Source organism: Protopterus annectens, chromosome 3.part1, assembly GCF_019279795.1.
Source record: "Protopterus annectens isolate FY-2018-M chromosome 3.part1, PAN1.0, whole genome shotgun sequence".
Taxonomy (NCBI): Eukaryota; Metazoa; Chordata; order Ceratodontiformes; family Protopteridae; genus Protopterus; species Protopterus annectens.
Window position 1 is genome coordinate 1,697,957,407 of NC_056732.1, and position 15,990 is coordinate 1,697,973,396.

Sequence of the window (15,990 nt, forward strand, 5' to 3'; positions counted from 1 at the left end):
TCATAAACAAAGACATTGGGGACCTACAGACATTAGATCCAACCCAATTCGGCTTTGTCAAGAGCAGATCCTGCCTTTTGAACCTGGTCAACCTTTTTGAAACAGTCACTAAGGCCATTGATGAGGGTAAGGCAGTTCACACAGCCTACCTTGACCTTGCAAAAGCCTTCAACACAATACCCCACTCGGGCATCATAGACAAACTCACCAGCTTAAATGTAAACCCATATGTCACAAGATGGGTTGCAAACTGGCTCAAGGACAGAACCCACAAGGTCAGAATTGCTGGAGCCATGTCAGACTCTTAAGCCAGTCACAAGCGGTGTCCCACAGGGCTCAGTCCTGGGACCACTCTTGTTCGGCATTTATTTTTCCGAGGTGCAAGAAAACATAGGAGGATTGTGGCTGACAAAGTTCGCAGATGACTGGAGGCAAAGGAGTCTGTACTTGTAGAGACAGTGCCAAGAGGGTCTGCACCCACATCAGCAGTGTCGAAAAAGGCTGTGATGAAACTGTTGAAGCCATAATCTGGGCGCCATAATTGATACTCCAGTGGACACAAGCATCCTTCAGAAAGGCCTCATAGAAACGGATAATTGGTGCCAGAGCCATGGCCTTAAACTGAACGCCAAGAAATGTATAGTCATACCCTTTGGGAAAAACAAGGTACCCACAAATTACCACATAGGTGGTAATCCATTAAGTACAGAAGAGGTAATCAGGGACCTAGGGACCCAAGTTGACAGTAACCTCTCATTTAACACTCACATTGCCAAGGTGGTTAGGAAGACCTTCTATATTGCCCACCTTATCATGAAGGGATTCACATCTAGATCAAGAGAGGTCATTGTGCCCCTGTACTCTTCTCTTATCAGGCCCATGATTGAGTACAATGTCCCATTTGTGATGTATCTTACCAGACACCTGCAGCAATTAGAAAGACCCGAAAGGTTCCTCACCAAGAGGATAAAGGGTCTCAAACATATGTCAGATGCTGCCCGGCTGAAGAAACTCCAGCTCTATTCAGTTGCATACCGCCTACTCAGAGGTGATCTATGCCTGACGTACAAGGCCATGTCCAATCTGGAATTAATGGACATGCTCTACCTCAGAAAATCCAAATCCATCAGAGCAACGAGAGCAAGAGATTTCAACCTCAACACAGAAATAAATAGGATGTGCTGGAGGGACAGATTCATAACCCAGAGGCTCCCTACACTCTGGAATGGAATCCCAGTCCATGTTAGGCTGAGCCCCTCACTAACTCTCTTCAAGAGAAATCTTGACGAGTGGATGGGAGATCGTAGGTTTATCCCGGGGGTCATCTCTGTGTCACTACTAGACAGAGGCACAGTAAACTAAACCCTAAATGGGCGTAGTATTCTCATCCCAAGGGGTGGCGAAAGCCACACACACTCTGGCTAGGCTTATAAATGCCCTAGGGCAGATAGCCTTGTATGAACCTATGAACATCTTCCCGCTCCTTGGACCTCTGGAGTAGAATCATTGAGGGGTGGAGTGTCAGACAGCAATGGCAGACAGGGTCTTACCATCTTGTTCGCACCTTGCCAGAGCATTCTTAACCTTTGGGCCAAACAATGAAGCGGCCTCGATAAGGGCATTCATAAAGGAAGCCTTAAAGGAGTCCGCAAAGTCGCATCCAGGCATGACGTCTCGTGACTATGCCTGCGCCTGCCGCTCTAGCCACTCCTTCCACTGCGTGTGAAATGAAGCGCATGGAAGAATTGGATATTGATTCCAGGGTCACTATCTGACAGGCTACGTTGTTGCTCACCTCATCAGAAACGGCTCCTGCCAAGGTTTCAGAAAGTTGGTTGATAAGGTCTCTCTCGAGCCACGTAAAGTGTGCCAAGTAGTTCAAGGACCTTATAGCAAAGGTCGATGAAGCAAACACACACTTCCCGGGTCTATCACCCATGACTTCTTGTTGGGCAGATGGATAGTCTGACTCTCTTCTGCAAAGTCCTTTTTGGTTGCAGCCACCACCACCATGGCATCTACTGGAAGACGTCTGAACCAATGAGGATGTTCAGCAGGTGGAGATAAACTTTTGTCTGGCCTCCAAGGTATAGTTTCCAAAGTGTCAGGAGCCTTCCATGCAAGCTGGTTAGAGACTCCTCAGTGGAGTCCACGTGCTTCCACTTGCTCGAAGCCTTGCAAGGGACTTCCTCAGTAGGGAGCTCTGGAGAAGATTGCGAGGAGGGGATCTCCTGAGGTGTAGAAACTGGAGGCCCTTCTGCCCGAGATCCGGTACTTGTAGTTTGCGACAGTTGCAGCACAGAGGGGGGGGGGCGAGAACTCTGACAGGGATATTTTGCCAGCAGAGGCAAGTGCCCTCTCCATGGCCTGGTAGGCTGGACTGCCCGAAGACGAATGGAAGCCCGGAACAGAGCACGACAACCTCGGGACCAGGGTCACACTCCACTCAGATGAGCCAACCCCCAGACCAGGAGTCTCAAGAGGACTGTGGAGCATGAGGGGAGAAGGATTCCTGGAGGGTGCCATAGAAAAAACTGGCATCAAACCAAGAATGCCTGCCCCCACAGCACAGCCACTAGCCTGAGAAGGGCCCGGTGCCCAGTGCACAGAGAGCCACAAGGATAACTCCGGCTCCAAAGTGAGGTCCACTGTTGGTGTCGAAGGAAGGGAAGCTGCTGTCGGAGGAGGGGGCTTCAATGCTTCCCTGGAAGTCGAAGGAGGAGTGTAAGAAAGAGTCTGTGGAGAAATACGGTCACCTGCAAGAGGGAGTGCAGCTTTAGACGGGTGAGAGAGTCCCCTGGCCACAAGCAACTGATAGACAAGCCTGAACACATCCTGTTCTGAGAGGCTCCTGGTCGACCTCATAGAGAGATCTGATGGGGATTCTGGCCTGTCTAAAAAAAAGGGGCTGTACTGACTTCCCACAAAAGGATCCAAGGAGGGAGAGTACTTAGCTCTTGTGAGTTCATGTGATGCAGAGCCCGGAAGTGAGGGTGTCTGCACCGAGAAGGAAGGTGCAGAGTGTACCTGTGCCAACAAAGGTGGCACCATAGGCATCAAGGGTGTCTGCACCATGAAGGGCAGTGTGGCAAATGTCTGCACCGATGAATATGGTGCCACTGAAGGTGTCTGCACCGGTAATGATGGTGCCGAAAGTGACTGCACCGAGTAGGTCGGTGCCGACAGAGTCGGAGGGCAGTATCCCGGAAGTTGACTGCATTGGCAAAGATGGAGGCAAAGGAGTCTGTACTTGTAGAGACGGTGCCAAGAGGGTCTGCACCCACATCAGCAGTGTCGAAAAAGGCTGCGACAAAACTGCTGGAGCCATAAGTGTCTGCACCGGGAACTCCGGTGCCAGTGGCGATGAAGAAGACATAGCTGGAGTGAGAATAAACTGGGGCGGTGCCGAGGCTGGGGCCAAAAGCACCAGAGATGGCAATGCCAGGCCCGAAATTTTCACCTTTTTGTGAGTCAACTCCTTGTGATCTCCAGAGGGAGATGAAGTGAGCGATCTCGAGGAAGAAGTAGAAGGCTTCTTATGGGGTTTAGAAGGAGGGGGTGAGCCCTCCGACCCAGTGATAGCCTCGCAGAAAGGAGTTTTAAGGAGGCCTTTTAGTATAAGTTTATTCTTCCTTTCATTCAGAGTCCTAGTCGAGAAATTTCTACAAATCCCACACGGAGGGTCCACTGAAAAGTAGGAAACACTCAGACAATAAACACACAAATCATGGCCATCAGAAAGTGGTAACTTAAGGCTGCATTCTGTACATTGTTTGAAACAAACACTACTTTTCTTATCCAACACTGTAATATCAAGGGAGAAACTATGACACTACTAAAAGGTTAAGAAACTACCCAGAAGGGTAAGAAAGGGAGAGGAAGAATTACCAACTATGGTAATGGAGAATTACCTCAAAAGGTAAGAAAAAGGACAGAAAATATTATAGGGAGAGAGTCTCAAAGTTGTGATAGGGTAGGAAGACAGAGATAGTGAAGAACTGAAAACTTTCTAAACACTAATAGAAAAACTTCAAAAAATTGAACTCTTAGCTGAGAGAGAGGGCTTGACATGACTGTACAGCAACACAGCAAATGAGATCTGGGGTAACAGGGAGCAGAGCACTGTGGATAGGATCTTGGCTCAAGAGTTTTTGGCTGATGCGAGTTTGGTATAAGGCCGGCTCGGTTCCGAGGATGGAATCGATAACCCATCAGTAAGGAATGAGTGAAGATTAACAACATCAGATTAAAATGTTCCGGTCAGATAGTTTATGTCCAGAGAAGCAACAAGCTCAAAGGACAAAATACAGATCCCAATGAGGAAGGGGTGACCTAACTGAGGGAGGAAAAAAAGTGTCCCTAAGAAAGGATAGCAAACCATGACAAATAAAAAAACTAAAGACAGACAGTTGGCATCTTGGTGGAAATTTGAAACAACTGCCAAACGGACTTTCAAAGAAGAAAAGCTTAGAAAAGAATCAAGGATTTGCGACAGCAGTAGAAGGATCCATCACTCTGGCGGTGGCCTGAAAGGAAAACATGCAGATTTGCTATGGAAGGTCTTTGCCAGGTATCTGGAAAAAGATAAAGGACTAGATTATCTCTTTGGGATGTGAAGGATGCCTGGCAAAAGATCTACTTTTTTTTGTCAAACTGTTAAATAATTTTCTCAAGGCTGTAGTGCGCTAATGTAGTGTAATCTGACCTGCCGCCATAGTGTCATTCATGCCTCCTGCTGGATTATAAATATTCATGCCATAAATATGTCAACAGTATGCTTGAGTTCACTGTTCAAAAGCTTTTTTAAAGTTAATTTTCTCAAAGAGTGGCTCAAAACCAACTTTATTTTTACAAAAAAAAGAGAGTCTTCGCATGCACAAGGATGCAGGTGATCACTTTGCTAGTTGGTACCTTAAGCCTGATCTAAGGGGTTATGCTATTACATACCACACGACTATAGTTTTGAGAGCAGTGTCTCGTTACTTAGGGGGAAGGTCTCTATTCATTGCTGTGTTCTCTCTTTGCTTCACTTCTCCCTCACTATAATTTTACCCATGGCAAAGACTGTTTTTTTTTACAACAGTGTGGGCCTGCAATGGGTGCCACCTTTGCATATACTCATGGAGCTGCCTAGGCCAATGCACTCATGTCTCTTTTTGACACAGAATTTATATACAATACTGATTTCACGAATAAGAATGTTTTACTGTAATTGTGTTATGTAGATTATTTGCTTTGTCTTGGTAAGGTGGGTAAGGATGATGCATTTAAATGTAAAGAGTACTAACATAAATAATTGGAATACTGAATTTATGTGAGAATGATTGACCTTTTCTAGATATTCCCATTAGAGGTGTAGTAGGGAGGACTGGTACAACTAAATTGTTTAGGGGGTCTACAGTTAGAAATATATTTACTTTTCCATTCTTCTAGAGCTCATCCAAAGCACCTGTTTAAGATTTTGCTAATGGGTGAATGTGTTAGGACACACAGGAATACTTTGGAGAAACAGGATACTGAATTACCAATGCTGGACATACAAGCTATATTGTTGGAGAGAGGCTGTACTGTCGACACTCTGAAAGAAGCAAAAAGAAAGGTTTTAAATTATGTAGACATGAATGTAATCAAAAGAGGTGGTGGGAGGTAAGTTAGTGTAGATGACAGTTTTGAAATGATGACAAACACATCTTGTGTGAAAGTGTACCAATTTTTCCGAAATATTTCATAAAGTGATTAAAAATAATTGGACTATTTTATCTGATCCTTTTTATCAGGCTGTACTGTAAAGGCTGACTATATTTTCTTTTAGATGACACATACACATTCGCTCCTATAAGATGATGCCTAGGGTTAGTAATAAAATGCCAGTTAGAGCAGTGATCTTTCAAAGTGGTAGATACACCCTTAAAATCATCTTACAAACACTACAAAAATAAGTATAAACAGAAAGTTCTTAAAAATAAGACAGTAATTTATTTGTCAGAGTTCCATGGTGGTTTATTGAATTAGATGTGGATGTCAGATTACTAAATGGTATACAGGACAGACTAGAAGTAAAAATTAAAATAAAAGAACATTTGGGGGATAGTAAGAATGAACACCCCTTTAAATGGGGTTGCTTCTTATTCTACAGAGGCACATGTTGGAAGACAGGATAGTTTTCCATTTTTAGCATTAGATACAGTGCACTCAGAGGTTGGTGGGGGGGTGAAATGTATTAACAGTGTCAGTGGTGCAACAGGTAGCACACACTTGCCTTTGGTGCATAATGCGGTGGGTTCTGTTCCTACAGCATGTTGATTGACTGCTGACAGTGGAGTGCAGCACAAGGGCGTTTGCTGCACTCCTGAATATGTTGTCCTTCGGATGAGACATTTAACGAAGGTCAAATTGCTTCAGTTGGTGGTAGTTCAGGTGGTGTAAAAAGATTCCATAGTACCCATCGAAAAAAGTAGGGGGAAGTTCTCCTATGCTCTGCCTAAATTTTCTAAAGTGGTATAAATATCACCTTCGATTTCCCCTAAAAAAGGCCACTAGCCAGTTAAGAAAGAATAAATAAAAATATAGATACAGTTGAAACAAGGCAAAGTGAAATACAATACACATGTTCCTCAATGATGTGTTGTATTACAAGATGTTCCATCCCTTTACATACTTTTTATTACCCTGACATATGGATAGTAACTGAATGTTAATTGCAACTGATTATAATATATGTTCGATAGTATGAAAATGTGGTTGTATCCAAAAAGATTTTTTGATGTCCCCATGAAGACTGTTTCCAAACCACTAGAGAGAATAACCTAGAAATGTTTTCCAACATTATGATGCGTTTTACTTTGGACATGTATTTTTGTGTGGACTACATTAGTCTTCTCTCCATGAAGGGTAATAACGACTACAGTGTGAGGAAGGGCTTGTTAGGGTACTACTGAATCTGACAGGGGGATGAGGATGATCATTAGCTTGCAGTAGTCTGCAGATTTAGTTACCCAATAATTAGCATTTGGCTATATCCAGAAAAGCAAATTCCAAAGCACAGAGTACCTAGAACAGAAACTTGAGGGATGTCTCTATTTATATATTGCTTTATTGGATGGGGTAACATATTTCAAACACCGTGTAGCTCAGTGGGTCAGACACAGACTATTTTTATTTTTTCATCGACAGGGTAAACTCACTAGGCGCAAGACTTCTTTCAGAGATGACCCATGAGCACTGCCTGCTTAACTGACTTACACCAGCACCATAGGCAAACAGAGACTAAGAGAATCAAACTCTGGAACACACAATGACGCTGTTTAGCAGCTCAGATCCTTAAACCCCTGTGTTTAAACTGCTTAAGTATTAAAGTTTTAAGACAGCGGTTCCAGTTCTGTAACAGTTCATGCCCACCACATTTTTTGTATTTTTTAACCATCCTCATCTGGTAACAATAAACTCCACATTCTCTTAAGAATAATTTCAAGAAAAACAGACTATATTCTCATACAGACTTACAAGGCAAATGCACACGGGATGAAATCAGAAAGGCCGTGGCAAAACAGAGTACCATCTGTTATAAGCAATTACAAATCTCTCTTGATGAGAGCACCCTGTGAGATATGCAAATTATCCCTTAAAGGCATACCAGTGTTCCACTACAAAAACTTCAAGATGCACAGCAACTCACACGTGTTGCTACAATATGCATTTATATAAATAACATTCTGCTGCACTCCTATGACTGTGTTATTTATATAAATGCAGTAGAGGAGTTACACCCAATTCCATCATATTCAACAAATGTGCAACTGATAAAACAAGTACAAAGCACTGGGCAACTACACAAAAAATAAATAAATAAAAAAGGACAAACAGAGACTCCCCAGCTCAGCTGTTAGTTTTGAAAGTGTAAACTAACATTTCGTTGGAGGATCAGAGTACTTGAGGTTCTGGTAGGGGGTGAGAAGGCTTTTAAGAACAGGAGTGTATTTGGGCTAGTAGAGCATCTTATGGGTAACAACTAGTTGGTTGAACTTAAGAAGGATAGGTAGTTCAAGCCACCTAAGTTGATTAATGTTGAGACAGTGGGGGTTCGATAGGCTGTACAAGTGTTAAACATGGCAACGTGATTTTAGCAGCTAGCGTATTTGTTCAAGTCAGTTTTACTCAAAGATTGTGAATAAGGGGGAGGCATAGAGAAGGGTAGAAAGTAGGTGAGTGCGGGCAATAACAGTGCTAGCTGGGGAAGTTAAGAAGGGTTTAATCTTGTAGAGAGCCAAGTTTTTTTATTATCTGTTTTAATTGTACGGTTAATATGAAACTAATGCATGGGTCACTTTAAAAACTGTTAGACACTTTACTCTGCCATAAATTTTCATGGGACAGTAAAGTGCATTAAAAAGTGCTTTTAAAGCTGTTTTAGCTTCTAGATGCTGTTCTGTAGCAACTAGCCACTAATGTCTACAGCAAGACTGCAGCTAAGCAGGACTGAAAAGTGCTTAGTGAAGTTCTCCCCACCCCTCAATTCAAATGGTAACAGTATTCCATGTAGTACAACATACTTGGAATCACAGCCCTATATTATTAGCATCTGTAATGGTCATCAGGAACACATGATCACTTAAGAACAAGCCCAGGTTACTTCCAAGGGCATAAAGCAACATAAATGGATGCAATGTAACTAAATGATCAGGGACAAGCAAACAGGGTGTTCAGGACCATCAGAACCCAAAGTCCTATCACTTAAAAATACAACGTCAACATGTCTACAGGAAGTTAAAAAAGGGCAATAGAAAGCTGGTGAATATAAAACATAATATTGACATAATAAATGAAAGGGTATACAACTAAGCCTCCATCAAGATTGAAAATAATGGTACATTTAGTGCACTGCTGTTCATACCAATCTTTTTTTTGTAAATTCCAGAGAACAGGAGAGGAAATTCCAATAGAAATATTAAAACAACACACACACACACACAAAAAAAAAAAAAACATGTAATGTGCTGCACAGCCCACCAACATTCAGTATGCAAGAAATCAAGGCATGCATGCATAAAACAAAGGTTTCAAGCCACAGAGGAATCTACTGCAAAAACAACAAAAGCTCTGGCCTCTCCACGTTCATTAGGCAGTTCACAAGATAACTGTAAAACACCCATTCACAACAGTAAAGTATATGCACAGCTTCAAACACTAACTTACATTTCCATCAGTAAAACCAGAATCTTTACACAGCTTCACTGATTAACAAAAATGACCTTAGGCTCCCTATGGCTGGATACACAGACTAGGTGTTGCCATTTTGCATAAAATGCCACATCCTTTCAGAGGTTGCCTCAAAAAAGCCATCTGAAGCACCACTCCAACGTTTTGATTTCACTGTTAATGCCAGCAAATACAAGCAAAGCCGAAGTCTTACATCTGCAGCTTACCTCATAGACCAAATGTAAACATTCTCACACAAACATCAGAGACATACCTCCGCTTTACATACACGCCCTTCATGTGTTAATAATGAAATGGCATGTATACAGTTCTACACAAAGGCATAGTATGACCACACCTATACCAATAAGCAGTATCTGTAAAATACACAGACTGCACGAAGCTTCGGAGACTTACACATGGACACACACACACAGGATTAAAATGATAGGCCATATATATGCAGAGGTTTCAAGACTTATCTACAGCTATTAAATAAAATGTTAATTTTCACACATTGTGTCAGCTTATCCACTATGCCATGGGCAAAACTTCACAACTACACACAGATATAATATACAAAAAATACACATTTACACAATGCCATACACCTCAGTAGGTTTTGAGTGGCTGGCTCAGATATTTACACAAACACAAAAAACATCACCTACTGTTGTGGCTTTTTAAACAAAAAAAATCTTCAGAGACGGAGCATCACCCTTCCATTTCCAGCTTGAGAGAGAAACTACAGCTATAAAACATGACAAGGTGCACATTTTTACCTGGTTTTAGAGGAAGACTATAAATATTCACATTCAGAAGTTTGGGCCATACTTTCCGCCGGATTTCATCAGTAAGAAGGCCTCCTTTACTCACAGCTGCCCTTCGCAATGCTGCAATATCCACAGGGTCACTGAATAATGCCTGATGGATTTCGGTCAGCTTTTGCTTTTTCCATGACCCATAATCTGGAGAGAAAAATAAAGGAGGTTTGACTGCTCTTCCTTAGAATCTGAATGACACTGGAGTTTCAATGGCATATAACATGGTTCCTGTAGTACTGCTTACTTTTCATTGTTAATGTCCGTCAGGGTAGATCCCACTTTCAGAACAGACCCTAAGAAAAAAGCTTCAGATGCAAGGCAGACAGTAAAACAAAATAACATTTATTATCCCGTTTGAACTTATTACAGCACTGTCAAGAGAAAAAAAATAGGTACAGATGGTATATATCAAATCACTATAAATTATAAACAACAGTGGGTGATCCCACAAGACCTGTTTTTTTAAGAAAAGTTCAGGGTGTATTTATACTGACTAGGGGGTAAATCTGCTATGACACCAACTAAATTCTTACACTCTTCCTTCAAGTCTCACGGCAGCATCTCTCCTGAGGTCTGGAAGAAAGTTTCCAGAACTATTTGTGGAACTGAAGTTGAATGTTTTGTGAAAGGGATGGAGTGCAACACAGTAAACTGCCTAAATGTCAGGCTTAAAAAATGAGCATGGATGCACAGTATTGTGACAAGATGACATCAAGTCTCACTGCAGCATCTCTCCTGAGGTCTGGAAGAAAGTTTCCAGAACTATTTGTGGAACTGAAGTTGAATGTTTTGTGAAAGGGATGGAGTGCAACACAGTAAACTGCCTAAAATGTCAGGCTTAAAAAATGAGCATGGATGCACAGTATTGTGACAAGATGACATCAGATATTTATTTATTTTACATTTGTTGACCGGGATAGTCTGACTGGATATATATGTCCATTTTCTGTGCAGGCCCAGGGAGAAAAGCTCCAGATAACACAGACAGAACATAACAGGTATGAGACAAATATATTTACAAAGCCCTCTAGTAGGTAGCCACAATACAGACAGTGTTTAATAGTATACAAAAACAGCAGGTTGCAGCAAGCTATTAGAGCAAGAGATGCGGACAATATTAATTTAAATAAGGCACTGAATAAGTAGTTATTAATCAGGGTTAGTACAGGGACAAAGCCAGCGCTCTTTAAAATACTGTTTGAGGCCTTTTTTGTAGAGACTTAAAGAAGGTTCAAGGGTAAGTTTAGGTGGAAGTATATTCCAAGTTTTACCAATGACGCTGGCAAACAGGGAGTCGCTGGCTGAGTTAATGGCTTTGTGGGTTTGGGCCAGCAGTTTATTGTATGATTGTAGTTGCCTTGAATTACTGTATAGCTTTATGATATTTTTGAGTGCCGGAGTACTTTCAGGCTGGTACAGAATTTTGTGTGCTATGATAAGCTGATTGAACAGAAGCAGGCTAGGCAGTTCTAGCCACCCGAGAAGACTGAGGTTTTGATGTGTCCTATATTTTGAGCCTAGTTATCTGACAATATGGTTGTAACAGTGAGAGAGCTTACTAAGTTCAGTTTTGCTCAAATTGGAGAGTATGGGGGGGCATATAGAAGGGTAGAGAGTAGGTATGAGTGGGCGATTGCAGTCCTAGCTAATGGAGTTAGAAAAGGTGTGCTTCTATATAATGAGCCAAGCTTCTTATTAATGTGTTTTATAGTTTTATTGATATGCAGATCAAATTCGAGATTATTGTCCACTATTACTCCTAAAACCTTAGTATGGTCATCTGGAGAGATAGCGGTACCGTTGCTGGATGTTATGCAGGAGGAAAACGGGGTGGATCTACTGATGGGAAGAGGAGCAGTTTAGTTTTGTTGAGATTTAACAGACGGTGATTAGAGAGCCAATTTTCAACTGTGTTAAATGTGTTTTGTGTTAAGGTTTGCAGGTCTAAAGCGGAGGAGGCTGTGTAGAACAGGGTAGAATCGTCTGCATACCGAATGCAGGTTGCATCAGGGATGGCATTATGAAGATTGTTGATGAAGACAGAAAAAAAAAGAGTAGAGGACCTAGAATAGAGCCTTGAGGGACACCAAGGGTGAGAGGCAGCAGGGTGGACAGTTTGTCTGCCATTCAGATAGGATAGGAACCACCACTGAATAGCATGGTTATCTAGAGAGATGAATTTTAGGGAATGGATGAGTAATTTGTGGTTGACCATATCAATTGCCTTCAACAGGTCTATAAAAAGGGCTGAAGATAGCCTGTTGTTGTTCCTATTTTGGAATATGGTACTTGTAAAAGAAAGGAGGGCGGAGGTGGTATTGGGACGTGGCCTAAAGCCATGCTGAGAGTTGGCAAGCAGACTGTTCTGAATGAGATAGTTCACAAGTTGCTTATGAATGCACTTCTCCGTTAATTTGGCTAGTGGTGAGAGAATGGCAATGAGTCTGTAGTTGGACAGTTCTGTTGAACTTCCATCTTTGTGGAGTGGGATAATGAGGGATATTTTCCAGAGTGAGGGGATAGTTCCATCAGTTAGTGTTCTATTGATTAGGATAGAGATGGGGAATGCTATGGCGTCGGCAGCTTTTTGTAGGTACTCTGCAGGAAGGAGGTCAGCAGAAAGGGTGGTTGGTTTTAGTTTTTTGATAAGGGATCGGATAAAAGAGGTAGAGACAGGTTGGAAGTTAAAGAGGGGGATGAGAAGTGGGTGTGTTAGTGGAAGAGTTAGAGTAAGTTGGTTAGCTAAGGACTGAATAATTTTAGTAAAAAAAGGTATTAACGGCAGTGGCAACAGTTTATGGGCATTTATGGGTGTAGTTGAATGAAACAAGAAATGCCAGGCAGAGTTAGTGACACACATAAAGGACAGGAAATCTATCAAATGAAACAGGCAAATACTCCTCAGTGACAGCAGTGCGAAAAGGGCTGGAAGTGTCCAAACAACTGACTGAAGGAATCTAGCCATATTCAACTACACTGCAAAGAGGGAAGATCCCCCACCTCCAACAGAGGTGTTTGTAAAACAGAATAGTATAACAGGAATACAGGATTTGGGATGTGTATGCCTCAATTCATTTCGGCAGTGAGAATATGTTAGCTCTGAAAAGCATGAAACTTTAAACACACAGAACTATGGTGTAGGAAGCAAGGTGTCTGACCCCGCTCCCAGAATAGCTAGGTCAGGAACAGGCTTTATGAGTCACAGCACTGGCAGAGAGGGGTACAATAAGTTTTTCTCACCCCTGGGAAAGGGTTATCCTGGGTAAATAACCTCCTCTGACTGGTGGTAAAGGGCTACAGCTGGTGGTAGCGTATAGTAGATGGGCAACATGGAAGCATGCTTAATCTCTGGCACCAGTGCATGCTGCTACTCTTAAGACGAAAAGGTCATGCAGATCATAAATACTTATGAGGGAATGTAGGGGAGGAGAAACGGAGCTCAAAGCAATCACTGCATGCCAGAAACCAGCAGGGGGCTTGCAGATGTACAGCTTCTTGCAACAATAATTATTAAAGACATTTAAGTGTCTCAGCAAAGAAAGGATGCAACACTATGAAAGAATATACGTCATAAATTTATCTTTGGCCAGAAGACAAGGATTTCCTTTCACTTGTGCAATGATGTTATGGCTGCTAAAGATATTTTAATGAATTAAAAAATTACACTCAGCAACGTTAAGCACTCAATAGACTCAAAAGGACCAGTGTTAATGGGTGGAACCAAGACCGAGGGTGCATCACAAGCTAGATGATTCACTCAAAGAGCTCAAAGGAAGAAACAAAGCCCCAAAGACCCCTACCAGCGCAGACTCTATGCGGAACATGAGAAGGCAGACTGCTCCAACAGAACAGACCCCAGTGCTGATGGACCAAATGGCTCTGGTAAATAGAAAAGGTCCAACATGTCAAATGTCCAAGTCCCCAAAACAATGAGTGATACTGACGGAGTCAGCTCCAAGAACAGTGCTAAGGGCTCAGCACTGAGGATCCACCTCAGAAAACTACTTGGCATTGGCTGGACATATGTCAAGTGAGCCAGACATAACATCAGGGGGTGCACTAGAATGGCCACCAATTCTAATGGCATAAAGAAATGTGCCAGAGAAGAAGCAGGCTAACCTAACCTGCCCTAGAAACAGAGGAGAATGGGTTGACACCAATGTCTATTTAGACCTTGCCAAATTTCCTCATCATTCAATCTCAGTGTATGTCCAAAATGCTCTGGGCAGACCTAAAGGAAGAGGCAGAGGGACAGTGGAAGCCTAGGAACTTTGAGAGAGTCCACTTAGAGAAATGGTTACAAGTAAACTCCTTCTTGAGGGACCTATTAAGCTCAGAAGATGAACCTGGAGAGGATTACTCTGACCAGGTCAGAGCCGAGGCCTCTTGTAGTGGAGGAAGTTTTGAATCTTAGGAGAAGAAGCAGAGGACGACTTTCCAGACTCCCTTTCTTCTTCCTTCCCATTTTTTTTTGTCTCTGTTCTGTGGGATCTATAAGGGATAAGCCCTTGAGAATAACTGTACTGCAGTGCTCAGGCAAGGAAAGACATCACAAGGCCTGTAAATGCACCATTTCCAAGCACATACAAATTGCCCTGTGGCGGAATCTCAAAAGATAGAAGCCTAGTCCATGGCTAACAACAGATCAATACAATATAATACAAACAGCAAAACACAAACAACCAACTCACACACAACAATTCTTTTTATATACCATAAAACCTGAGAAACAAGCTACAGAATAATGGATGAAATAAGGGGGATTAAATTGCTGCCTATGAAATGGAGGCTATAGCAAGATTTTTTTTTTTTAACAGCAGCATTGGAACAAGAAAGTAGACAAGAATCTGATAAGGTCAGCACAAACATGCAATGAAATAGACAAATCTAAAATGAGACTGAAGGGCACTGGAGATCATGTCCATATCTGAAAGGTGGCAAACAAGATCTGTGGGCCTGATAGAACAGAGATGCACTGTGGCAGAAGGTAGAAGCTCAAGCTCTGGAGCTGAATCGCTTGCCAACTCAAATCTGCTATGAGGACAGATAACAGAATAGTTGAGGCGGATGGATGTGACAACACAAGATTAGGCCAGTCAAAATTAAGAGATCGATACTTGGCAAAACAAATAAAAGACATTATAACATACTGAATATTAACTGTTGAAAACAATAAGCAGTAAATATGAAGAATACAGAATGAGACAAAGAGAAAAACTGTCACCCTGGATTGGGTGCAATGGCTATTCTCTGCCTCACAGTTCAGTGTTCAGGCCTCAACCTTGGCTTTTGGTCAGTGTCTGTATTCAGACCGAATATTTACTTTAATTTTCTACTGGAAGCAGCACACTAGAAATTTTAAATAAAAGGATGATAAAAAGTAAAAAAATTGACAAGTTAGAGCAAAATAACAAAATAAAGAAATTGAGGTTAAAATATCACAGACATTACTTCAACAAAAGAGAAGACTCTCAGAAGTTTTTTTCAGCGAATGCCAGTACTACAAAATAGATGAGGAGATGACCTGCTTTGGGCTGTAAGATCTCAATCGCACAGGTCCAGGGGCCAGGGCTCAACCTCAACTTCTTGTTACAGCTCTATAGCGTTGCAAGAAATGACCAAAGGAGTCAAATCCAAGAAGACAAAAGAGGTCGAAGGTCATTAGTAGCTCGCAGCCTTTATCATCTCTGCTACCCTCTGTGGTATAAGAGGGTTTTCTTCAGTTACTCTAGTTTCCTCCCAACTCCTCAAAACATAAATAGCGGACTTAACACATAAACCTGTCTGTACACAGTATTTATTCTTACCCTCCCATCCCCGGGTCATGGAATATTAATTTCATTCAAGAAAATTCAAAAAATAAATAGCATGTGCTTGAAATTTAAACATTTTATTTTACAGCAAGTAAAACATACATAGCAAACATGTGATAATGCAATAAAGGAAATAAATCAATTTCCACAAGAAATTA

The 15,990-nt window shown here is 41.9% G+C and overlaps 1 protein-coding gene across 1 annotated transcript in view; it reads right to left on the bottom strand.

The window, feature by feature from the left end:
- The window catches only part of LOC122798625 (TBC1 domain family member 20-like), a 381,335-nt gene that overhangs the window by 354,362 nt on the left and 10,983 nt on the right, over window positions 1-15,990 (bottom strand). The window contains exon 2 of the mRNA XM_044067711.1: window positions 9,978-10,163. Within this exon, the coding sequence (XP_043923646.1) occupies window positions 9,978-10,163 (186 nt within the window). The remainder of the gene's footprint in view (window positions 1-9,977; window positions 10,164-15,990) is intronic.